The sequence below is a fragment of the Artemia franciscana genome, chromosome 12 (genome assembly GCF_032884065.1).
Source record: "Artemia franciscana chromosome 12, ASM3288406v1, whole genome shotgun sequence".
NCBI lineage: Eukaryota > Metazoa > Arthropoda > Branchiopoda > Anostraca > Artemiidae > Artemia > Artemia franciscana.
Window position 1 is genome coordinate 30,692,295 of NC_088874.1, and position 27,872 is coordinate 30,720,166.

At 34.1% G+C, this 27,872-nt stretch overlaps 1 protein-coding gene across 3 annotated transcripts in view; it reads left to right on the forward strand.

Moving 5' to 3' along the window:
* The window catches only part of LOC136033975 (transcription factor AP-2-epsilon-like), a 109,999-nt gene that overhangs the window by 64,456 nt on the left and 17,671 nt on the right, over positions 1 to 27,872 (forward strand). For all 3 annotated transcript variants that reach the window (XM_065715007.1, XM_065715009.1, XM_065715008.1), the window contains exon 7: positions 10,401 to 10,519. In XM_065715007.1, coding sequence (XP_065571079.1) covers positions 10,401 to 10,519 — 119 coding nt within the window. The remainder of the gene's footprint in view (positions 1 to 10,400; positions 10,520 to 27,872) is intronic.

A 27,872-nucleotide genomic window follows, 5' to 3' on the forward strand; every position in this document is an offset into this window, starting at 1 on the left:
TTAAAATCGTAAACGTTAAGTTAAAAACGTTAAATTAGAAACGTAAAACAAGTAATGAAAAAAAGAAAAAAACATCATTAGACTCTTCATATAGGCTTTTCAGACCGAACAAAGTGATCAGTGATCAACACATAGAAGGTGTTGCTTGTTTACCTTCTGAAAAAAAAACGGTTGAAAATTTTTTGGCTTCTTTCTAAATTAGTTTTTTCTTGTTTTATAATTTTATTTTAATTATAATAACAAGCAAAAACCTCTTGTGGCATAGTGGATTAATATTCTGCTTGGCAATAAGTACCCCGGGGTATTCTAGCATTCCAAGCCTGATTATTATAAATCTGATAAGATGGGCTTTAAATCTAAGTTTGCTAAACAGAAGTCACATAACATCTTTTGAATTCCTGCATACGGACTAATTAAAAGAAGTACAATTTCTGGGATCAAAGAATGCTTTCAGAATACGCTATTCATTTCTTTCAAAAGGGAGTACCAAATTCAAGACTACGACAGGTGAAAAGGGTTATAAACAACAACCCCTAAATTGGCTATTTCACTTGCAGATTACCTTCAAGTCCAAATTGCCTTGTTTTGATTTTAAACGTTCAGAAATTGGCAGTTTCTTGTGGTTTCAACCAAAGAAAATTACTGTATGACTTCGGAATAAATTGTTGGTCTTCTTGTTTTTCAGTATCGAATGATTTTAAATTATTTCTTCGAATAATTATGTTCATCATGATAGGTGCAAATAGACCAAGTTTTAAATGGTATCACAATGTTATTTCAAAGAGGGGGGGGTGTTATAAGCGTTTGTAAGCAGCAATATGCTAAAAATTTAACTTCTTAGATTATTTTCATTATTTTCCTGGGATTTGTGGATTGGAATTGAACAGGACACAGCTATCAGGGGGGTGGGGAGGGGGTCTTCTGATCTACCTTCCAAGTTTCAGATTTCATGGCTTACCATATATTTTGTATATAATTTGCCTGTTTCGGGAATTTTTACTAATAAGCCCTCCTTCCGGAAATGCAAGGTTCCCTTCCGAAAAAATATGTTGGGACACAATGGAAACATAAAAATTCTCTAGATATAGCTATATTTACGTTATCAGTAACTACAACTGGAAGGCTGATAATTTTGTAGCCTATACTAGTTATATATGCAGAAATTTATGTGAATAGGGACGGGGGTCAGATTTTTCAAACAGCTAATAAGGGGCAATTTATATAAAAACGGGAAATGTGAAAATCTGAAAATTTCAAGTCGCCACCTAGGCTCCTTCTTGTACTTACCTATCCAGTTGAAATTGAACATAAAGTTCTTTTATTCAAAGTGAAGAGTGAATATAATTGAAACTTAAGGGATAAAAAATGTTGTTACGGTTTGAACTCCAAACTTTCCAAAATCAAATAGGGACAGCAATGGTAACATTTCGTTATGTTCAAGCGTAATTATACACCTATTTACTCTTTCTTCTCTTAACTATTTTTGTTAGCAGGTTATTCAATTTCTTTTATATATGATTTTTTTTGTTCAAAAGTTTAAAATTCACAATTAGCCTGTTCATTATATGTTTTGGAATTTCCATCTTCCGGTTAATTAGCAATCGAAAATCGTATAGAATCTGTTTGGAATTTTCTCTCAATTTCTTATTTCTCTGCTCTCTTGCTTCGGTTTTGTCCATCCCATATTTATTCCCTAAGTTCCAATTGGTCAGCCCTCCGGCGAATAAGATGTAAAATTCCCCTCTGGCTAACAGCTCAAAGTATCTCATTTCCGGGGAAAATAGTCCCGGGAAAAGCAGCTTCAGGCTAATTGGGAAAAGAGACCTAAAGAGATGGAACGTGGAGAACATTTTTCGAATTCTCGTAAAATGAAGATTTTAAGTGTAAATATTTCGAGATGTTAGACGAAATCTTTTAAGTAAAATCAACAGATTACGACATTATTTTCCGTTATTTTTATTTATTATTTGTTATCGTCCTCATCTTAAAATAGCTAATTACTCGAGAATACATTGGGTTCGTTCCAGAAGGTAATTCATTTAACGATAATTGATTATTTATTTCTATTTGTTGTCCAAAATGTCAGATAATGTGAGAAATCATTAATTCTTTTTTTTGTAAGTTCAGAAAGAACTAAAGGGGCTAATTTTTATAAGGCAAGCAAATGGATCAGTCACTTTCTTAAGTAATACTTAGTCCCTTTCTTTCAGTCACATAATAGGCTAAACGAAATAGTTAAGTCTTTTTTTTGTAAGTTAAGAAAGAAACTAAAATGTAAGTTCAGAAAGAGCCAAAGGGGTTAATTTTTATTAAGTGATCATATTAACCAGTCATGTACGCAGAAGGTAGGGTGATGGTTTTTAGGACCTGTTCTCTGCTCTGAATGTTTTTTATTTCTCTGATTCTGTATTATATTATTTATATCACTCGTCTATTTTTCATATATATATATATATATATATCTATATATATAAAAATAAGTTGTCTGTCTGTCTGTGGATGTGTGGATGGATGTGTCAGGTGACGTCACCTGAAAAAACTGGATTAGGTGACGTCAAAACTGAAAAAACTAAAAAAAGGCAAAAACTACAAAAAAAACTAAAAACTAATAAAAAAAATAAAAAAGCTAAAAAACTAAAAAAACTATAAAGGTAAAAACCAATAAAAAACTAAAAAAAAAACTGAAAAAACTAAAAAAAGGCAAAAACTACAAAAAAAACTAAAAACTAATAAAAAAAGTAAAAAAGCTAAAAAACTAAAAAAACTAAAAAAACTAAAAAAAAACTAAAAAAAGGTAAAAAACTAAAAAAAATAAAAAATAAAAAAAAAATAAAAAAAAGGAAAAAACTGAAAAATAAGCTAAAATAAAGGTAAAAACCAATAAAAAACTAAAAAGAAAAAAAGGAAAAAACTAAAAAAAATTTTCATCTAAAAAACTAAAAAAAACTAAAAAAGGTAAAAACTAAAAGAACTAAAAAAGAAAAAAATAAATGACGAGACAAAAGGAATGTTCGATTAGCAATCAACAAAGCACCGGGACACAGGGAGTATAAATGACGACCAGGACATAAGTAAAAAAAAAAACTAACAAAACTAAAAAGAAGGTAAAAACTACAAAAAAACTAAAAAGAAAAAAAAACTAAAAACTAATAAAAAAACTAAAAAATCTAAAAATCTAAATGAACTAAAAAAGAAAAAAAAAGGAAAAAAATAAAGGAGAAAAACAAAACTAAAAAACGAATGTATATACAGACCGGGACACCGGGATACAAATGACGACCGGGACACAGGGAATATAAATGACGACCGGGACACAGGGACACAACTACAACGGGGACACCGGGGGAAACAGGGGGATATAAATGACGACCGGGACACCGGGACAGGGAATGGTCGATTAGCAATCACCATCAACAAAGCTCAAGGGCAATCATTAGAATCATGAGGTATAGATCTGAATACAGATTGTTTTCCCATGGACCATTATATGTTGCATGTTCAAGAGTCGGTAAACCTGACAATCTATTTATATGCAAAGACAATGGGACAGCAAAGAATGTTGTATATTCGCAAGTTTTACGTAGTTAAAACCATATATATATATATATATATATATATATATATATATATATATATATATATATATATATATATATATATATATATATATATATATATATATATATATATATATATATATATATCTATCTATATTCACAGGTGGGACATAGGGACACAACTACAATGGCGCGTAACTATTATGGCGCGTAACGACTTACGCGCGCGGGGGGCTTGGGGGGGGCGCGAAGCGCCCCCACCAACTAGGTGTTGGGGTGGCGCGAAGCGCCACCCCAACAGCTAGTATATATATATATATATATATATATATATATATATATATATATATATATATATATATATATATATATATATATATATATATATATATATATATATATATATATATAAACAGAAAGGGAGCAAAAGAAAAAGGACCTACGAGCAATTAGCAACAGTGGTTTATCTAGCACAAAGTAGAAATTCCTACAAATAAGCTTTGAATAAAAAGGGTACTTTCTATTCATTGTGAATAAGCAGCAATTGTTTTATCTATAGTAAACAATTATACACTACTTGCAAATAAATTTTTCTATGATGCTTCCCATTTTTCTAAAGTTAAACTATAAATTCATATTTAGAGAAAACTTTGTACCAGTATATGTCAAGTATTTATGTAAACATGAAATGATTTATCAAAGCCGGATGGATTTGGAAGTACCTGTTTCCCAAAATTAATATATGCATCCAAATTAGTTGTAATTATAGAGGCGCTTCTGAAGAAGGAAGTCTGGCTCTTAAATTGTTTCAAAAAGCTAAGTAAAGTTTGGGTTTCATGTAATTATAAATTCTTTTTTTTCAGTAAAATGAAGGGTTGTAAAATTTACAATTTAGTCGTTTTATTCAAGCAGATGGAAAATGACAGGGATTGTAATAATGATAATATAAAAAGAATAATAAAGACACCGACTTATTTCAAAGTGCAAGTAAAAATAAAGATTTAATTATTTAATAATCTGTAATATAGTTTATAAGCTGTGATTATACTTAAAAGCTATGAGTTTTATTTAAAAATGATGGCTCAAATACACTTTTATTAGGAACTCTGCGATACAATTCAATGTATTTTACATTCTAAATGTAAACATAAACACTTCTCGCAGTCATAAAATTTCACTACCATTTTGTTTTCATTGTAAATTTTGTTCAAAGTTAATACCTAAACCTTAGTTTTTAGTTATAGTACTTATCAGCGTTGTCAAATCACGAAAATGTAGGAGGGGGAGGTAAAGTTTTTTTTTAAGATACCAAAAGGTGTTTTTCGTAAAAGAGGGAAGAATGGGGGGATTTTTTTTATGTTGAAAATACAATAAAAGGTATTTTTGGAATTCTAGGGGAGAAATTGTCCCACTTCCCCACTAAATAGGTTTCTTTTATATTCGATAGCCTGCCATTGAATCAAACGTTTGAGCAGAAAAACTTTGGTCATATATTGTAAGCACATTATAAAAATCTAAGCAAACAAGTAAATTGAAACAAGTCAATAACTCAGTTACTTAGGGCAAGAACCGTTTTGGGACCAAGGGTAATAATTTTTGTTTGGGGGGGGGGGGGGTACAAATTTTTTAAAGCACATCGAAATTTGTTTATATGAACTTTGCTTGCGTTTTTACGTGTCAGGCAGATTTTTTTTTTGGGGGGGGGAGAGGATGTGGTAAAAGTCTAGTTTAGTGACTTATTGCTATCTTGGAAAGGGGTTAGGTTAGGAAAATGAAACTTTCAGGGATGAGTCTAAAGGCTAAAGTATGTCCCGGGAAAGTATCTTGAAGTACCTACCCCCACTCCCTCTCCCTCTAGAGGGTCCTGACTTTTGATGACCTTTAAAAATATGTGTGTTATAAAAGTGAAACCTTGCAAAATAGATCTTCTGCTTGAATGAAGTACAACAAAATTATTTTCAGCTTCACAACTTTGCTCAATCCCAATTTATAAGGTTTTAAAGACATGCAACTACATTTCCTAAATTTTGAAAAAAAAACAACATTGATATGGCTCATAATTCTACTCAAATAACAGGAATTGCATTTTGAGAACTAAAGGCAGAGAAAAAGCAACTGATAATTAAAACTTAAGGTAAAATGTTGTTTTGTCAAAATTTCAATAGGTCATGCATACCTGTCATGCAGGTGAATTTCAGGGCCCTCTAGAGGTAGAAGGAGTGGAGGTGGGTACTTGAAAATACCTTCCTGGGATATACTTTAGCCTGTTGACCCATCCTCGAAAGTTTCATTTTCTTAACCTAACCCCTTTCTGAGATAGCAAGAAGTCACTAAACTAGAATTTTACCGTGGATGTTCCAATCCCGACCCCCCCCCCCCCTAGGTACGGCCTTGATTGGGAACTTTTTTTGACGGGCAAGAATCAGGGCTTGATATGGAATCTAACTAGTGCATGGGTGGATAGATGTATAGAGCGTTTTCAATCAGCCAATTTTCAATCAGCCTCCTCAAAATTTTCAATCGGCCTCCTCTGTGTTTTTATTCTTGGCTGTCGTCGATCTATCGTTCCTTCGAGTATAATTTTTTGGGAAAAATAAGCAACCATTCTCTTGACCTTCCGAAATCACCGTTTTTGATGCCGTTTGATTTATTTGGGATTTTGCCAATAAACACGTTGTAAGATATAAAGTTTCGTCCTCCAATTGACACTTCTACTCCGGTGCCAAGCAGGTGAAATCCCTGCTGCTTATAGTTACCAGTTTTAATTGAGATCCAGCTACGTCCTTCTTATAAATGCAGAAAACGCCCTTCCCTCACAAAGGTTTGATCGAGCTGGGGGCCCCGACATCATAACTGTAGCTGTTGATCTGTGGCTGTTGGCTTTGTATAATGAATTCCGCAAGCCCGCCTAATAATTAGTCATATGACCAGATATATTGAAATCCTCTAGTTCCCTGACACAAAGGTTGTGGTAGAGATATTCTATAAAAAACACAACTATGAGCCTAGCTCTTAGTTCTGACCAAGTTTGGTGAGGGTGCGACTTATCTTTTTAGTAGATTGTCCATGACAAGAATTTGTTGAACCCCCCTTCATCCTCCCCAAAAAGATATTGAATTGATCACAAACTTTCAGAAGGCAAAAATATGATGTTAACTGTTACTACTGACCAAGTTTTGTTGTTTTTCAATAACCCCTTTTCGTAGATACCCTGCTGAATTAAATTTAGGTCCTACCCCCTTCCTTTTAAAAGGCCCCATATTGGTCTTGGACACTCTCAAAGCACAACTAGAAAGTTATCTACTGTGATACGGTTCCTCATGCGGCCACTTAAGTATTCACGGTATTTTATAGATAAGAAGTTTCCGTTAAAAAAAAAACCGCTTGCTTTAATAACCACACAAAAATTTTCCAATAGGTTTTCTGAGAAGCACAATTTGAGGTTACACGTACAAAAAAAAAAAGATCTAAAATTCTCCTGAACCGGTTGCAATTCCATGGTTGTCAAACGCTTGATTAATAATCAAAAATTATTATAATCAAAAAGTGGTTCCTACTGTTAAAAGAGTACTTGAGAACAGATGTTTACAATCTAAAGAACAACCATGTCAGTCTTAGAATAGTAACTTCAATAGATTGATCGCGATAGTTTTAATACCCACTAGGGTGCCATCGATTTGTCCAGTATTGTGGCCTCACGTAGCGACAATAAAGATGAACGTGTTGTGTCTAACTTTTCCATCAAGCTATTTCAAAAGATTCTGGCTTTTGTCTTCTTGAGTGGAATTTCTATGATCTGATACGGTATTCAATATGATACATTAGGTTGGTGGCCTGTAAGCTACATTTAGGATGAGTTCACGCTAATTTACTGAAATTAGTTGTTAGAGGTGAGGCGAAGTGCAGCTAATAGGGTACCTTATAATGTCAGAAATTACAACGAACAGTTTAATCAGTGCTTCCATGATTCCCTAATTTTTGTGATCTCTTAACACCTGGTGCGCATCTCAGAACGTCATGTGTGTCACACTGGTCCGCCATGCTTGGTGCAGTTTTTGTCATGCTTGGCACATTTCTCGTCCCGTTTGGAACACTTCCGCCACGCTTGACATGTGCCACCTGGCATACGCGATTTCTGAAAGTGGGCACCTACTCAATCGCTAATTTTGGCGGATTCAGAGAACTTAACCTTTTTTCTCAGGAAATTTGGGAATATTGCAATTACTGAGTTTAATACATTTTTTTTTAATTTTGGCTTTCTTTAACGCGTTGAATACTACGGTTGAAGTTATTTAGAATGAGTGAACATCAGGGCCAAATCTCCAGTATTTTTATTGGGGGCAAGAGGGGCCCATACCCGGATAGCCAAGGGGCATGGGATCCCCCACATTTTTGGGGGGACTTCACCCCTTGGCCCCCCTTCTGAACGAGGCCTCTGGTGAACGGGAGCCTACTTTTATTTTTATGTCTGATTGTGTTCAAGATTAATAGCAAGTCCATGGGTATTTTTCCTGTCGGAGAGGCAGAGGTTTGAAAAGAATGATTTTTGCCCGAAAAGTATCATAATGCTTCTGTTCTGAACACCGTTCTTGAATCGGGTACTTTTTGAACATTCAGGTCTTTTTGGGAACAGGGGCAGTTCAAGTATTTCTTCCGTGTGGACACCCGAAATTAGTAATGTGTTCGGGTCGTCGTAATTTCTTTGGAGCTGGGTGTGGGGGACTGCAATATCCGGCACGTCTGTGACAATTTGCGTTGGGGGAGCGAAATATCTTTGTGATATTAATCTTAAAACCACTCTAAAAACGGCCAATTTCAAGTTGTTGGGGTAATGGGCCCAAAGACACCCTTTGGGGCTAGGTGTTGTAACAGCCAAAAAGCTGACTAATTGTACGAGCAAAATAGGATGATTTTGAACAAATCGAGAAATTATGTGGATTATCAGAGTAATTAGCTCCTGAATAAATTAATAAATTGACTTTTGAATAGATCTGAATAAGAAAATTTTGAATAATTTAACTGCTTGATGCAGCTAATAAACGTGAAATTTAATGCCTTCGCATTTTCAGCGTCCTTAGCAGGGCGATGGTGGGTTCCTTCTGAAGATCATGGTTTTGTGTTCTTTTTTTTTTCGTTGCTGTCGTTATTTCTGTGTTTTTGGTATTACTCTAGAAACTTAGGGTTTTCTTTGCTTATGTTACTATGGTACTAAGAGCTGGGTTTCATTGGGCTGGTTTTTTGGTAAGGCCCAAGTTTGGACCTGGATCCTATCCCTTTTGTCCCAGTTTATTTACATTCTAGTTTTTATAACTTGCTTTACTAAGTCAAGTATCGTCCCTAGTGTTAACAAAGAAAAGAAGGAACGCTAGCCAACAGAAATGACACGCCTTGAGAATAAGAGTATAAATAATTTCATCAAAATCTACCAAAAAAAAAAAAAAAAAAAAAAAAAAAAAAGTTCATAATTTTTCTTCTGAATATAAACACAAATTTCAGCCAACAACAGCAACGTTGCTTCAGTGGTTGTGGTTAGTCATTGAAAATTAAAATTTAAAACGAACAGAAATTATTATGTATATGAGGGGGCTCCTCCTCCTAAACACCTCGCTCTTTACACTAAAGTTTGAATTATGTCCCAATTCTTTAAGAACGACTCCTGTAACAACATGTTCGTTTAATTAGAACAATAAGAAGCTATTTTTAAGTGCTGAAAAACTCTAGCGTAAAGAGCGAGGTGTTGAGGAGCAACCCCCTTCATATATGTAATAACTTCTGTTCGTTTTAAGTTTTAATGTTGTTGCTTAATTTCAGTTGAAAAGATTTGTTTTTTTGTTTAATGTGTTAAAAAAGAAAAGAAGAAACGATAGCCAACAGAAATGATGAAATTTGAAAAAAAAAGAGTTTATCCAAATCTAGCAAAGAAAGAGCAAAAAAAAAAAAAAAAAAAAAAAAAAATACGATGCATAATTTTTCTTCCGTCTATAAATACAAATTTCATTCAACGCTAGCATTTTGCAAGTTCATTCAGGGGTTTTGTCTAGTTAATTGTTGCAGCATCAGCAACAATTAACAACAATTAACTGCAACGTAGCAAAGAGCGAACATCAGCTTATAGTTGCAAAAAAAACATTTAAAATACGAAATGTCAAAATTGGAAGAGATTTAGTGTTGAAAATCATTCCCAATGAGCCATTACTAAGAGATCCAGAAAGTGCCATAAATTTCACCTTAATTTTAAAGAGCCTTAATTTTTTAATTTTAATTTCACCTTAATTTTTAATTTCAATTGAAATCTTACCGGGAATATTATGATTGGTCAACTGAAACTAATCTCGGACCAGTTAACCGTGAGTTTAAGATTCGAAGTCTGGATTCGAAGGCTAGCTCTATCTTGATTGTGCACGGGTGGTTCAAATAATTCGAAGAATTATTAGGCTACTAGCTGAAGCAGTGCTTCCTCTATCCGCAATATTTTCGGGTTTACCCCCATTCCTTTTCCCGTAAAGAAAAATTGAGTTGTCTAAAAATTATCCGAAAATAAACGTTTGTAAATGCATAAACATTAATAAAAAACATAAATTGTTACTTTTCGTTATTGTTAGTTTTTTGGAATCATTCGGGAAATATTTACGAAATAATTGATATTTTGTTGGAATATAGGAGAAATTCTGGGAAACTCTTAAGAAATCCCTCGATAATGGAAGCGCTGAGCTGAATTTCGGTGTCATCAAAAACATTGCAAATGGGCCTTTACTATCAAATGCATTAAAGAAACTTACAATTTCGCCACTTTATATTATAAATTTCATCTTTGAGGTTTAATTATTTTCATTTTCTTTGCAGAGCCAAGTCCAAGAATGGCGGACGCTTGCTCCGTGAACGACTTGAGAAAATCGGGATGACGCTCCCAGCTGGCCGCAGAAAGGCTGCCAACGTCACGCTACTCTCTTCTCTGGTTGAAGGTAAGTGTATCCCATATGGTAAATTCAGAAATGTTGAAGAAATGGTATCCTACCCCGTAAACTCGGCTGCTTACCTTTTGTACTTAACAGAAGGTTGGGGGTAGCCTAAACTTAGATTTTTCACCCCCATATTGATTTTGTAAAACACATTTTTTTGGTATTTTCATAGAAAAATCGAAAACAAACACCCCCATCCTATATTTTGAACAATGCACTCCCTAGATTATCGTGAATTGACGTCTCTGACCTTGCCTGGAGGGACCACTAATCCTTGCGTTTTTTACTTGGCTCTGCCAATGCTACAGGAAAAATTGCTTCGTAAGATTACTTAACGTAACATAAAGTCTTAAGTTACTTTAGCCTGAAAGCTCCTACGGATTAATGAGGAAACTCCATTAACTTTTTTTTGTACTTTACTTGATTATAATTATTTAGAAAAATGATTTGATGCGAAAAATTTAATGTATTTGAAGGACCATAAGTATTTGAAGGACCATTCTCATAGAAATAAAAGAAAATTGAGTTAATCTTATCCTCAAAACAAAAGAAATAGACTGACCTAAACAAAATCAAAAATTTCTCTGAGGGAGGGGTCGGAAATATCAAAAATTGAATTTAGACCATAATTCAAAATTCTTGGAATCAGAATTGTATAAAATTTTAAGGGGATACTCTATGAACAAGCCTTCTTCTCATGGGAAGAAATAACCATATAAATGATATTTAATTATCGGACCTGACGTAACAAACAGCTGTAGTTAACAACCAATAGAGACAGAAATGGCTAGTGAAATATAATAAAATAATAGCATACTTTATAGAATGTGAATAAACGAATTGATATATCTCGTTAAATACGTATATTCTCTATCCAGGGAAGGATAGAAGTTATTTTGGACATACTGGAAAAAAATTTTTGATTTACATGCACTTCATGATTGCGTGCAGTGAGAGGGGGAAACAGAGAGAAAATGAGGAGATTGACACAGGGATTAAAAAAGAGGTAACGTCGGCATTTATTCTTAATGTTAAATTTATCGAACATTTTGATTGTTTAAATGAGACAAAAGTGGACTTAGAGGAGCTGATGCATTTTAAAAAAATCTGTCTTCCTATCACAGTTTTGACAAGCTTCAAAACAGGCTCGTACACATTCGGGAGACTGTCGGTCTTCACTCCTGAGCAATTTCCTAACAATCAAATGATATATATCGTCAGTCAGAGATCGAAAGATCGTATCTCCATAATTGTAAATTTCAAGAAGAGCAAACAAAAAACCGCAACTTTTATATTTCTCCTCTGATAACTGTAAAACAGAAACGGAATGATATGTATTGATTTTACAAATAGATCTGTTTCTATTTAATGGTTATCGGACGGGAAGTACAAAAGTTGTGAGGTTTTTTATTTCCTCTTCTGAAAAATTTCAATTGTGGAGATACGACCTATTTATACCCGACTGAGAATATACTATGTACCACAATATCTTACGGATTGCCTTAGTCGAGCTTTGACGCCTCCAGAGTTCCTTTTCTTGTTTTGGTTCACCTTCAAAAGCAGTCATGTGCGGCTATAATGAACATTAAAAAATTGCTTTTTCCTTGTAACATATAATGTGTAGACAAAAATTACCTCAATTATTTTCTTGCATGCAAAGTTCCAGCTGACTCCAAGTTAAAAAATCATCAATACCCATTTTGAAAATGTCTTTTCCAAGAAAACAACTGGCAATTAGTACTTGTAAAATTTTGCTGCTTAAAAGTAATTAATAACTGAAAAAGAGGATAATTCATTCTAAAGACCGTCTCAAGTCTCCCAAGTGTCTTCCTATAATTTGACGTTTCAAGACATGGCACATCTTTTCCTTTTGAGTCATAACTTTTGGGAGTGCTTTTCTCAGGAGTGATATTTAGAAGTGACCACAATAGAGGGAGTTTCTCGAACTCCCTCTATTTTTTAAGTCGATAGTACTTAGAAAATAGATCGTGGGTTCTTAGCCTCTTTTCAAGAGGGACTGAGGTTAGTCGTTTTAACTTGAATCAGGTCTTAATGTGCGGAAATTACTTAATTATTGTATCCTGCGGAGCTATTTATAGTCTTGATATGTGGAGCTGAGCCCTCTGAGTGATACTTCAGTAGTGGCTCTGGCTTTTGATTCCCCCCTCCACTCTTCCCTTGAGGCTCGTATCTATGATGGTAGTTACAAAAAGAGGAGGCGTGGAAACTTCTTTTAATCCTCGTTAACTGAAATTTAAGATAAAAAAATGAAGACTTAAGGTGCAGTCAGACAACAAAGGAAAACAGAAAAAGTTAAACAGAAAAACAGAGGAGTCTAAAGGCACCACCCCTTCGTATCTGCCTGATATATAAATATGTTTAAATTCTCGTTTTACCTCGAATGGATGCCCATAAATATGTTATTTTTCAGGTCTGTGTTTTAAATTTGAGTTTTTAAGATATAACGGACGATGAAAACTAAACGGTTTTTTTTGGGGGGGGGGGGGTGAAGAATTCTAGTAAATCTGCTTATCAATAAATTTCTTGTGTCCGTTAAATCTAAATTTTTGTGGCTTTCGAAAGTATTTTCTGAAAATTTTCCTTGGGTAGTTCTGGATTAAACCTTTGGGGGAATTGCCCTGTTTTCTTCCCAGTTTCCCCAAAGCACCAACACAGTGAATACTGATCGCTCCAGTAAATTAAACACAAAATGTTTCATTTAGAAGGGTCAAACTTTTGGCCCAAATATTTATCCTATTCCGAAGTTCTTATTTATCTATTTTCTCGGTAATATATTTTCAGATGCATGACATGATTATTTTGAGACGTCATTGGATATAATAAGCCTTTTAAAAATAGGTGATTATTTTGTCAAGTGTCCTTGTTAATATTAACTTTTGCCCCGAGTCTTGTCCTCGGGCTCCATTTCATTCATAGAAAGATTTTGCCCCGAAAAGCCACATTTCCTTCGGCTACCCTTGTAGCAATCACGTGTATAGGCCTGTAAAGGATAGTTTTTTGCACAGGTCCTGATTTGGATATGAACATTGTTTTGATGCCGTGGGGTCGATTTCTTCAGCGAGTTGCTCAAGTTGATTTGTTAAAATGTGGGTTTTATTGCGGCTGTTGAATTAGAATGGGTCACATTTTTTCAACAGTGTAATTGTAAGCCATTGATGCATAATTACCAAGTATGGTAATTAGTTACATGGACAGTAATTTATTTTGGGAAGAATGAGGGATGCGATAATTTTTAAAAGCACACAAAAACTTGGAGTAGGGTGTAAAAATGAAGAAAATGTGAAATATTTCTCTTTTTTTTTTTGTGAAATTGCGAATTTCTTGATATAAATCTGCACCTTCACTCTTGCCTCCGACCCTGTCAAGTGTTTCAACAGTGACACATTTTTTCAGCAGTGAAATTGTAAGCCATTGATGCATAATTACCAAGTATGGTAGTTAGTTACATGGACAGGAATTTATTTTGGGAAGAATGAGGGATGCGATAATTTTTAAAAGCACACAAAAACTTGGAGGAGTAGGGTGTAAAAATTAAGAAAATGTGAAATATTTCTTGAGCTTTTCTGTGAAATTGTGAATTTCTTGAGTTGTCTGGGGTTCCCAATTTTTTATTATGTTCAAATTTTGCTGAAAATTCGCCATGTTGAGGAGTTGTGTACTGTCTGACGCCAGGTCATGTAAATCTGCACCTTCACTCTTGCCTCCGACCCTGTCAAGTGTTAAGACTTTTAGAAAAATAATCACTATGTAAATCATCCAAATAGAAAAATAATCACTATGTAAATCATCCAAAGACACAAAAATAACTCAAAATGCCAACATTAAAAGTTGTGTTCTCTTAGCCAAACGAATATCTTCGAAGCGATGTTCAAATGCGTGTCTTCTTAGACTTGCATGTCTAGACACGTGTTTGTATAGACATCGATATCGAGGCAGTTCTCGTTTGCATTTGAAAAATGGCGCTTGAATACAACTAGTCCCTCCATTCGTCATTTACGCCTAAAAGTGGCGCTCACATGCATGTCTCGCTGGACTTTCATGCCTAAGTAAGGGGGTCAGGCACGTAATTTCGTCAAAATCCTGGGGGATGGGAATTTGGAGCCAATTTCTCCCAGTCGAGTGAAAATTAGCCATGTAGTACTATAAAGGCAAAGGTATACTAAAGAAAACTGATCTGTTCTGTAGATGGTTGAATTTTTGAAGGACTACCTTTGTCCTGACAAGATTTTGAACGCACTAAATTTAGCTTGGGGCAAACTGGGGTCTACGGGTAGTTGTCCCCTTCTGGCCTTTAGCAAACTACACCCTAGAAGGACATGAAATGAGAAACATGTTGAGATATGAAAATCCCGCTGAACTCGTAGGGTCTCCCACTTTCTGCCACCTGGTATACATTTCGGACCACTATATGAGCCGAATGTCTCGGCCACGCTTTGCAAGATTCTGCCATGCATGGAACAGTCTTGTGACTCTTGGTCCACTTTTGTCCCGCTTGGTACGTGCCAGTCACCTATTGCAATGATATTGAGTGAGATTATGACCTGAACTGCTTAAACACCGTACCTGGACTTACATTTTTCTTACGGGGAGTAACAGTACCTTAGAGGTACTTGTCGGTTATTGGAAACACATTTAATAATTACGCTTAGGTTACACGTCAGAAAACCAGTTTCATAGCAATAAAAACAAGTGATGGATGATACAATGCATTGGACTTCGACAGTTCCATTGAACTTGTATAATTTGAGCCATATATTTGTACATTATGGGCTGGTGGTGGGGTTTATGTTAGGGTAAGTTAGGTTGGATTATGTTATGTTTCCATTATTTTGTTTCTAAAGTATTATTTTATCATCATGTTTTGTTATTTTTCATGAAGATTAACAAAACTTCACTTCTTGGGTGTGTTTCCATTAACTGACAAGTACCACCTTGGATTTTGAATTTAAATTGACCATTTTCTAAGTCAGAGAAAATGTCGAAGTGGCAGGGTTAAAAACTGCTTCCCCTCTTGGGATATATACTTCGTTGGGGTCTTGATATTTGTTATTTATTGGAAAAGCCGTCTGAGAGTAGACAATGTTTAGATTTATCGAAACGGTCTGCAGCTAACGTAATGTGCATACAAAAACTTAATCAAGAAACGCAGAAATTTGACTCTTTTTTCTCTACCTCTATTGAGATTCTACTGAGAGAAGTAAAAATTCCACAAATTGTATCAGAAGTTTGAATAAATTATAAAATTAACCCTGTTGCACGAAACCCTACAAAAAGAGAATTGTTTTAGAATATTTCGAAATTCCTTAGTTTCGTGTCTTTGCATATAGGCGTGTGCATATCATTGTGACTGACTCAATGACAGACTTACTCCGCCTCCTTTCATGATTTCAGAATAAGGGGGTAAGAGCTGCTATTCCATGCTAGATTTAAAATCATTGTGTGAAAATGCAAATATAGGACCGTGGCTAATACATAAAAACCTGAAAGTTATACTAAAAACTTGGGAAGTAACCAAAAACTAGCATCAAACAGTTCCTGGTAGCGAACTGTAAGGAGCGACCCGGCTCAATAGTAACCGAAACTCTAAAAGACGGAATTTTGATAGCCACATATATATATAAAAAGAATTGGGTTCTTATGCTGATTTTAAATATATAAGTTTCATCAAGTTCAGTCCTACTCATCAAAGTTACGAGCCTGAAAAAAATTACCTTATTTTCGAAAAAAGGGAGAACACCTCCTAAAAGTTACATAATTTTTTACATATTTTTTGCCAGAAGAAAGGTCACGGGTGTGTTGTTTCTCTGTTATTCCCCCAGCGAAGTTTCATCAAGTTTAGTCTTACCCATCAAAGGTTACGAGCCTGAGAAAATTTGTCTTATTTTAGAAAATAAGGGGAAACACTCCCTAAAAGTCATAGAATCTTAACGAAAATCACACCACCAGATTCAGCGTATCAGAAAAACCTACTGTGAAAGTTTCAAGCTCCTATCTCCAAAAATGCGGAATTTTGTATTTTTTGCCAGAAGCCAGATCACGGGTGCGTGTTTATTTGTTTGTTTTTGTTTTGTTTTTTCCAGGGGTGATCGTATCGACCCAGTTGTCCTAGAATGTTGCGAAAGGCTCATTCGAGCGGAAATTAAAATTCTAATACCCTTTTTAAGTGACCAAAAAAAATGGAAGGCAACTAGGCTCCCTCCTATGCTCATTTTTCTCCCAAATCATCGGATCAAAATTTTGAGATGGCCATTTTGTTCAGCATTGTCGAAAAATCTAATAATTATTTCTTTGAGGACGACTTAGTCCCCCACAGTCCCCGGAGTACGGGCTGCAAGCTATGAACTTTGCCCATTGTTTACATATAGTATTGGCTATTGGGAAGTATACAGACGTTTTCAGGGGGAATTTTTTCTGGTGGGTGGGGTTAGCGGGAGAGGGTTACGTGGGAGAATATTTCAATGGAGGAATTTTTTATGGGGAAAGAAAATTTTCCATGAAGATGACGCCGGATTTCCCAGCATTATTTAAAAAAACGATCAGAAATTTTAAAAAAATCAAGTTTTTCAACTGAAAGTAAGGAGCAAAACTCAAAACGAACATAGATTATTACGTATATAAGGGCGGTTCACCCCCTCGTAAATACCTCGCTCTTTACGCTAAAGTTTTTTTTGTACTCTCAAAAGAGCTATTTATTCTAACTAAACGTCCTTTGTGATTCAGAGGTCATTCTGAAAGAATTGGAACAAAATTCAAACTTTAGCGTAAAGAGCGAGGAAATAACCGGGGAGCGAACCCCCACATATACGTAATATTTCTGTTCGTTTTAAGCTTTAATGTTGCTCCTTAATTTTAGTTGAAAAATAAATTGTTTTTTTATTTAATTAAAACAAGGATCTGCGCTAGAATTTATTCCAGGAGAGAGTTAAATAATAATTGAAAATAATAATGGTCATATGATAATTGTATAGAACGTTCGAAAAATCGTAAGAGTTGAGAAATAGAAATATTTCTGTAGATGGGAGGGGGCGGAGAGGGAAATCAAGCTCACTCCCTACGAATGTGCCCTTTTTTAGGTATTTGAACATTTATTGGACAAATTAGTTGGGAATAAAGGAATGTTTCAGTCCCTTATTCGTTTGGGTGTTGTTTCTAGCCCTTTATGCAAGGGTATGTTCTCCCCGCAAGATCTCGAGGCTTTTGCGATGTTTGCTTTAATTTTGGATATTTTGTTGGTAGTTCGCTTGTTTTTTAATTTTTTCCTGATTTTTAACCCCTTCCCAATTATGTTACTTCATTTTTAAGCTCCTGGCTGTGATCATTAGAGCAGCTAGGGAGTAGGAATGCCCACCACGCAAAATCGACATTGCCTCTGGATGCTGAAAAGTCACCTACGCCTCTGGTTGTTATCATTCCAGTAGTCAGCACAGTATATCCTTGAATTTGCGACATATCCAAATACTTAATAATTATTTTTCGGCGTTTTAAGCACCAAATATACAGTTTACCCAACCATAAATTGTATCTGTAAAATATATACGTAAGCGAAACAAAACGAATGGAAAAAAGCGGAACTTTTTTTTTCTTAACAGGGCCAAAACAAAATTAGCTTTTTTTTCCCAACCCGTCTCTAATAGTCGTCAACAGCAAGACACCCACCCACACACACACACACACACACACACACACACACACACACACACACACACATACATATATGTATATATATATATATATATATATATATATATATATATATATATATATATATATATATATATATATATATATATATATATATATATATATATATATATATAAAGCTAGGTCAAAAATATCTAAAATATAAGTCAATAAACTTACCCCCTTGCTTTTTTTCCATTTCATTGATGTAGAGAGTGGAATTGGGCCTTTCTGATCGAAGTGAGCGCACCATTTGCTTAGGCCAAAGGACCGAATACCTGCTCAAGCTAAGCGAGGGCAGAAGGTCCGAGCACCGCCCAAGTGGAAGTGATGTCACGTTTGCAAGGGCTGAAGGCTCAAGCTCATTATTCGTAAGGGCTGAAGGTCCGAGCTTCTGATCAGAGCGAACAGAGGGTTATGATGAAAACCACTTTAGGCGGCCATTTTCCTACACAAAGAGTTGGCAAAGTCGATCCTATGTGTCAGAGTAAGGTGACGAAACTTGGGAAGTAGAAATTTTCGAAGACCACACTGCCTTTTCATGACATACAAATTACAGTTCAATGTGGATAAATCATTTCATTTGACAGCGAAACAACAAAAACATCTCTAGATATTTCGGGAGGGGTGTAGCTCCAGCATTTTTATTTGGGAAGGGGGCAAAAGGGTCCTCATCCGGAGAATCATGGAGCATGGGCTATATAATAATTTGTTCGCCAAAATGTGGGGGGGGGGGCAACTGTCCCCGGAACGATGCCACTGCATTTTGGTCATATATAGAGTGGCTGTCATTATTACTTTATCTGCTGATGATGCCCACTGTATATATATGTGACTGAAACATCCTAAGACTTATTTGCTGTTTCACTGTCAAATAAAAGGATTTGTCACTATTGAACTTTTATTTGTATAGCCTAGGAGGTTTTTAAGCTAGACTATTGAAACTTTTAACGCCTAAATTGGTTGTAATATAGTTCAGCCTATATCGAAAGAATGTATTTTTTATGTTCATTTCAAATTTATAAAATTGCCTTAATTTTTAAAGTTATCTAGTTTGCATTTACAGTCTACCATGTTTCACATGTTTTCATCCACAGGATCTTGTTGAAAATTCAGGTATTGGATAAAATGCCTTATTTTCTCGTCTAACTGCCACGTTTATCCATCACCTATACTCTGCCACCTCTTTTGCCACCAGTCATAGGTGTAACTTGAGCCGAAAAGAATTGCTTATCTCATTGGTAAGGTGTAATTTGATCGAAAAAAGATAATGGGGTACCACGTCACGTCCAAGGCCCAGTGGATACCTAACACTATCTATCTTTAAATCGTATGATAGTGATCAACTATCATTATGAGTTGTCAAAATTGTGTTCAGGACGAAGTTGGCTACTTATCTTTTTCGGGCTTCCCACAATATGTCTTTGCTGAAAGAGTGTATTCATTTACGGTTATCAAAAAATCATCTACATTCTAAGGATTGTTATATTCATAATCAGTTTTTACGGATCCGTGAAGAACAATAGGCCTATAAATAATAAAAATTTAAAACAGTTTAGAAGCACCCGATGAAAAAATATTCTCAAAAACAGAAAATAAAATTGAAATTTTTGACCTAAAAACACACTTATTGAAAGTAGAAGTTTTTTTTCTCATTGATCAGATGTTCTGACCTAGTGGCGCCAATTCAATAAAATTAATGGGGATATTTTTCAATATCTAGTGAGGTGGGGGGATATGTCGTTTTCACAATTTTTCCAATGAAAAAATGATGCCAACATTTTTCAACGAAAACAACGCCTCTCCCCTAAAAAAACGGGGTATATTTCAAAGTCTATGGAGGGCGAAAAATAATAGAGAAGCAGATGATTCTATACCTCCTCAATTGACGCCACTCCTGGGGATCTTCCACCTAAGGTTCGAATAAAACATATGTCAAAATAGGGGCAAATCAGATACAAATTTGGTTTTATTCACTTTTGACCTCCAAAGATATTTATTGCCTTCCCCCTCCCCCCCAAATGTACAGTGCCCCTGTTGATGGTATTTCGATCATCATATAGAGAGGAGATTTTTTACGCATTGAAAACTATACATAATTCCCCCTTTCACAAGTGTCCAAGCGTATCTGAAACTCTTCCAAACAAAGCAATAATTTTCAACTGATTTTGAGTGAAATATATTGTCATTCATAAAGCTAATAAACTTCACATCTGTCACTTATGGTCTTTAAAACAACTTTACACAATGCCCTAGTTGTTGTGAAGTCAACCCCTCTTTAGATTGAATAAAGGGGCAATTATGGACACCCACAAAGCTTTTCTCATTCCCTTGAAATAAAAAAGTTTGTGTCATAATTGATTGTATAGCATGGACATTTGTTCAAAAGAGGGAGTGAATGCGTATTTTCCGGGTCAGTGAATCTGTCTGCTTATCCAACTGTCCCTCTTTATTGCCCCCAAAGAGAAAAAAAAAAGAACGAGTAAGTCAGACCCGTAGCCTATATGAACTAAGTTATGCAACCCTAACCAAACAAATATCAAACTGACATAATTATGTTTAGGGGCATTAACTACAAAAAAAACACACCCGCATATATATATATATATATATATATATATATATATATATATATATATATATATATATATATATATATATATATATATATATATATATATATATATATTATATATATATATATATATATATATATATATATATATATATATATATATATATTTATATATTTATATATATATATTTTTATATATATGTATATATATATATATATATATATATATATATATATATATATATATATATATATATATATTATATATATATATTTTATATATTTTTATATATATATATATTTTATATATATATATTTATATATATATATATATATATATATATATATATATATATATATATATATATATATATATATATATATATATATATTATATATATATATATATATATATATATATATATATATATATATATATATATATATATATATATATATATATATATATATATATATATATATATATATATATATATATATGCGGGTGTGTTTTTTTTGTAGTTGCCCCTAAACATAATTATGTCAGTTTGATATTTGTTTGGTTTGGGTTGCATAACTTAGTTCATATAGGCTACGGGTCTGACTTACTCGTTCTTTTTTTTTTTTTTCTCTTTGGGGGCAATAAAGAGGGACAGTTGGATAAGCAGACAGATTCACTGATTCACTATATAAGCAGATTCACTGATTCATAACTGATTCAGATTCATAAGCAGACAGATTCACTATATATATATATATATATATATATATATATATATATATATATATATATATATATATATATATATATATATATATATATATATATATATATATATATATATATATATCATTTGTTTTTAATTATGTATATCTATAGGCACTATGCAGATCTTGCAACAAGTTTGGAAAAGGATCATAATAAACAAGTATAAATTTTTAATTCGTATTCCAAAATAATTTTACTCTGCAATTTGAATTGAAATAAGCTAATGACAGTTAAATTACAAATTTCTTCTAAAATTGTAATTTTAGATGAAAAATTCCAATTCCTAAATTCCTAGATTCCAATTCTAAAATTCCGAGATCAATACACATGGCGCCAATTCACGAAAATGTAGGATGGAACAAGGATTTTTTATTTATTTTTTAAGCGAGGATACAAAAAAAATGAAAATGTCAGAGGAGGGATTTTGTTCTATTTTTTAAATTAAAATACAGAAGGGGTATTTTTCAAAATCTAGATCCGAAAATTTCCCACCCCCTGTTCGTGCTATAGGCACCATTGTCAATAGAATAAATAATGAACTTTTTTTCGTAAAAAATACCATATTATTCATAGAAGAAACATTGTTCCCTTTTGGGGGTGGATGGTTTCTGTATAGGTACGTCTAAATAATCTTTGATTAGTGGCGGTAATTCAATCTGTTGGTATAAAGGGATTTGATAAATTGCCCTGATACTCGTCAGATTGAAAGATTTAAGATATATTTATTCAACAAGTTGCCTTATCGGGATTGCATCTGAAGTATAGGCCATCTGTTCCACATATCATATACTGTATGCTTTTAAACTGATATTAAGTTCTTAAATCTTATGCTAATAAAAAGTGTCTAATAACTGGCTTTGTATATGGACTATATGATTACTAGTAATCAAGTAAATCTGGATCATCACCAGGACATGTGTCACTTTTTAGTTATTTTTCCCAGATGTGCCATTTTATCTTAAAGTGTAGGTTGACACCGGCATCTTTAACCTGTGCTTTTGTTAGGTTACAGGCAGATCTTGGTGAAGGAAGTCCTTTGATATCACCAGGCACGTGCGAGGGAATAATTTTTGTTGTGGGGTGGAGGGAGGGGGGGGGGGGTGAAAAAGGCAAAAATGGGTGAACTATTGAGTTTATATGAAAGATCATGAAAATCTCGAGGTTTTTTGTACCAAGAATGGACCGGGGGTACCCTCTCCTACATACGCGAATGGACATCCCTCATTGTTGGCCTTTTCTTGTCCTCCATATAGACAAATTTTATATCCTTAGAATATTTTTATTCTGGAATATTGGAACGTACAGCCTTTTAAAATTCCTTGAAATGTGAATAAAGAAGTAACAGATTTTGTACGTGTCATCCTGTTTTATTTTGGAATGGAGTAGAATATAGGGTCATTTAGTAGGGCCATTCCAACTTGCTTAAAATTTGGGTAGAAGGATAATGGTTTGGGCCATTTGGGCCATTCCAACCTGCTTAAAATCCGGAAGCCATTTCGGCAATTCCTACCTGCTTAAAATGTGGGCAGAAGGATAATGGTTTGGGCCATTGTTCAATTTTCGCTGATACGAAAAATATAATTTGGCTAATATGTTTAATAAAGTTTGCCCAACGGGGTACAAAAGGACAAGTGAAAATTACAAAAATAAATCGTATAAATTGACGGGGTACATTATCGTATAGGCAGACAGAGGATTCCAGGAGTAGGAAAAAGCAAAAAAAAAAAAAACGCATCTGACATTTTCGTAATTTTACAGAAGAATAAAATGCGATTTTTAAACATTTAGTATAAAGAGTATTTTTGTGGGATTTAAATATGAAGGATTTTGGATATGTAGCTGAGTCAAGAGATTGCTCAGCTCCCTGGTGGAGAGGGGACATCTCTGAGTGACACTTGTTCGGCCAAGCCTGGAATATTTCTGTCATATCACGACTTATTCATGCCACATATGGCAAACTAGCACCACCCCATGTGCCACCTGACATGCGATTTTGAAGTTATCGAGGTGAATAACTTAGTTTCAGTTTTTGTGCAAGTATTAGAGCCATAACGCCATTAGAGCCATATTAGAGTATTAGAGCCATAACGCCATTCTTATACAGGTCTCTGTTAATTTCGTGAAATGAATGCGCTTTTCGTAGATGTTCCCAGTGGATAAGACTAACCACAAACCGTTTGAGAGTGCCACAGCTTAATTCTTAACAAAGTATGAGATACGCACTTTTGCTTTTGACGAGGATTTTCCAAACTCTTTTTTTTAGTTCAAGGTTTGATGGGAAGTGGATACTTGTTTACTTTCAGGATAAAAGGCAGGTAGATAGGGAGCTTACTAGAAACAAATGCTATAGCTCAAAAACCTTTCGTTATTTTTATTGGCTTAAAATTTCATCCAAAAGAATCAATCAGGTTTCTTCTTCTTTTTTTGGCTTAAAATTTGACACAGTAGGGACTAGTAAACATAACAACCGGTAGTGGCTTCCCTTTTTTGACATGCGATTACGGAATAATGTAACTAGCTAAAAAGCAATATCTATGATTGACAGGAAACAAATTAAACAATAAGATTAAAGGGTACTTCTTGCACATGATGAAGACAGTCAGGTTTTTTTTTGCTCTTTGGACAGATAATATTGTCAGTATTTTTGTCAGCGAAATTTCTCCTGGAAAATGTAATGGACATATTTTATACTTTGACGGTGTCTTAAATTACACAGAAATTTGCACTTTGTAACTGTCAGCAGAAATTGTGCTATTTGATGATTACTTATGCTATTTGATGATATAGTAGCGTTTTCGAAGTGTTTTAAAACAACTTTTAAAATAAGGCAAAACAAACAGCTTGTTAGAAGAAAAAATAAAGAAAAATGTCTATTATGTCAGGCCAGTATAGTCTTAAAACAGTATAGTAATGGGCATCTTTTAGAATTGGGTGTTTTAACGCCACCGCGGTTTTCCACCACCGTATGCTTTCCGCCACCCAGGAAATTTTGCATCATCAAGAGGATTAGTTTGGTCAGAATAGACAGGTTAAGTTAGTCTATATCTGTGTTTTTGTCTATATCTGTGTCTATGTTTATCTCTATGTCTATGTCTGTGTTTGTTCTTATGTCTATGTCTATTCTGACCTACCTGAATTAAAAGGTGGCCTAAAACCGCGGTGGCGTTAAAACACTGCTACCATTTTTTATACTTTGACGGTGTCTTAAATTATGCAGAAGTCAGAACTTTATAACTATCAACAGAAATTGTCCTATTTGATGATTGCTACTGTTTAGTCAAACCGGGATGATAAGGCGAATTAAAGTTTTTTTTTTTTTTATTAGAGGAAGTTGTTCTTCATTTCCTAAAACGTTTTCCACTGAATCGTAAAATGAGAAAACGTATTTATGGCTTATAATTTAATAAATTGAACATGCCTGAGCATCATGATGAAAAAGCCGTGTGAGTATCTAACAGAACATAATTTGAGGTCATTTAAAAGTATAGAATTTTTTGTTATGACGTCAGTAGTAGTTGACGTTGAAATTACAAGCGTGAAATGATAACGGTATTTTATGTATCTAATAAATGGGTTTTGCTTATTGTAAGATCATATTTTTTGGTTATTGACTTTTGTCCTAATTGTGATTTATTGATGCGACTTCCGCAACGGTAATTCAAAAGACTCTGCGTCAGTTTTTGTCAATTTCCTAATCTTATTTTCAGATTTGGAAATTAGGAATCCTATGTTTCTGGAAAAAATTAAAATCCCTAAAAACCCTAGATTTTGGATTTTCTTGTGTATTTCTTTTGGAAAAAATCGCCCTCTCCTAGATTTTAAAAAACTTTTTTTATGTCTTCATTAAAATTTCTTTTCAACTTTTTGAATTTCTTAGCTTATACTTGCTGAATTTCGCGCTTTTTTTGGCTCCTGTTACTACCAAAAATGAATAGCTGTATATAGAGGTTTTTTTCATTAAAAATTCAGTTGCCGATTTTCCTCGTTTAAAAAAAATATATGGCTGCTTAAGAGTCCACTTAATCAACTCAGAATTCGTTGTTACTGTCCTTGGAACTTTGAAAGGTTACAGGATGTTTATATACTGTAAAAGAGTTTTATTTGATTTTTTTTTTTTTACAAACTGGAGACAGTATACCATCAGGGCCGTAGTTAATTTTTTTTTGGGGGGGGAGGGGCACAAAAACTTACAAAAACACATTAAAAATTTGTATATATGCATTTTTTACATTTTTACGTGTCTGAAATAAATTTTAAGTGGGTGTTAAAACCCCCTGGGTACGACCAAGGTGCCACCCCCTGCTCTAACCAATTCCTGAGACCCAGTCGTGACCCTGATTTGGTCATATCGTTATTGTTTTCTCTACGTTAAATTAAAGAAGAAAAAGCAGAGCTTGTATACCAGAAGCGCGAAGATTTACGCAGCTGGATAGATTAAGCTGCGTTCGCCGTGAATGTTAAACGACATTAAAGGTCACAGGTCCTGTCTAATTTAGCAACCATGGGCCACCGGATATTACATGCCCACCTGATGCTATTTTCTTTATGACGGGTAATTAAGTACAATTCGAAGCTGTTACGGACTAGTCTGGGATCAACAAAACGGAATGAGAAAATGGCGTGATATAGTTAATTCTCTTTAAATGGTTATATTTAATAGGATAATCTTCATATTTTATTTAAATGATGGCCCAAAATGACTTTTCGTACTTGATATAGGTGACTTCTTGTATCTGAAGATGAACAAAGGTTTATTTCTTTGGTTGTGAAAGTTAATAGGTTTGTATTAGTTTGTATTAGTATTAGTTTGTACTATTTTTATATTTTTTTTTATATTTGTATTAGTTTGTATTAGTTTGTTTGTATTTGTATTAGTATAATAGTTTGTTAACAGGTTGTACCTAAAAGTTGTCTTAGGGGGGGGGATTTTTAATGGTTGAAGGGTAGATGTTCTTATAATAATACAAGAGAATACTTCTTTGAAAACAAAATTATATATTTTCCAAACTTTCAGAAAAAAAATCTAGTTAGCATTGATTGAATTGGGGCTGCTGGAGCTGTTTTTGTAAACAAAAACATTTTTTCTTTAGTAATAACGATTATCTAATGATATAGCACTATTATGCCAAGAATCACAAGGGGAAGAGAATAGGGAGTTTGAACTGATTTTGTCTTCAGCCCTACTGTTAACAACGTCTTGCTGAAGTCTTTGAATTTTTGTACACCTCACATAAAGCCTCTTTTTTACACTCCATTTATTTCAGACAGCAAGAGACAGAGAGGGGGAGGAGGAGGAAATGATATTTTATGCCATTTTGTCAGCGTCTTCCAGAATCAAATTTCTGGAAATTGGAATTCCTCATCAATAAATGCCACCGGATTATAAGTAGAGATCAGGTCTCGCGTACTACTCCCCGTGTTATGACAAAATTTGCTACTTAATTTTACATAAGATAACAGAATGTCTTAAGCTGTGGTTGTGCGAAAAATTTTAAGTCGTAGTTTGAAAGAACCATTATCAACTTCTGATTTCTGATTGATAGAAGGCATGGTACTTATTAATAATACGGAACACACTCAAGAAATACGCTTAGGTTAGTTCTCAGAAAACCTGTTTCATAGTAACAAAGACGGCTGATACAACGTATTGTATAATTTGGGCTATATATTTGTACAATAGGGGGGTGTGGGTTAGGTTAGGCTAGGTGGGCTTTCCAAATACTTTTCCTCCTCTCCCCCCTAATGTAACCAAAATTATATCTGGGTTACAGCGGTAGTTAGCAACCTAGTATTAGACGATCATGTCCAATACTTGGAATCGTAATAGCCCATAACCCCTGAAAATAGTAGATCAAAAGAAGAAGTACATTGTTAGAACCGCCTGTTCTGAAACCCCTATTTAGGAAACTTATCGTGCCTTGACTTGAAGAACGAACAAAATATATTGGTTTGAAAAACAAGAAAAATGGCTACAATCACGATATTCTGTATATATGGCATCTTTTTTTTCCTCCCCAGATAGATTGGTACTGGAAAATCGTAGAGAATTGTTTAATGGCTCATTTTAAAAGAAATTGATGTATTTAGAAACCCTTTTGTAGCTAACAAAACTAACTTTAAAATAAAATAAATTTTTTACGAAAAACTGCATTTTTGTTCAATACTGTAGTAGTAAATCATCTTGCATACGAAAATCAAAATAGGATTTTTAACATTATAAAGAGTTTGTAAATATAGTTGAATAAAATGCAGTAATTTTTTTATGGTTTAAACAAAAATCTGATTTGTCAACTGAAGCTAGAATAATTCCT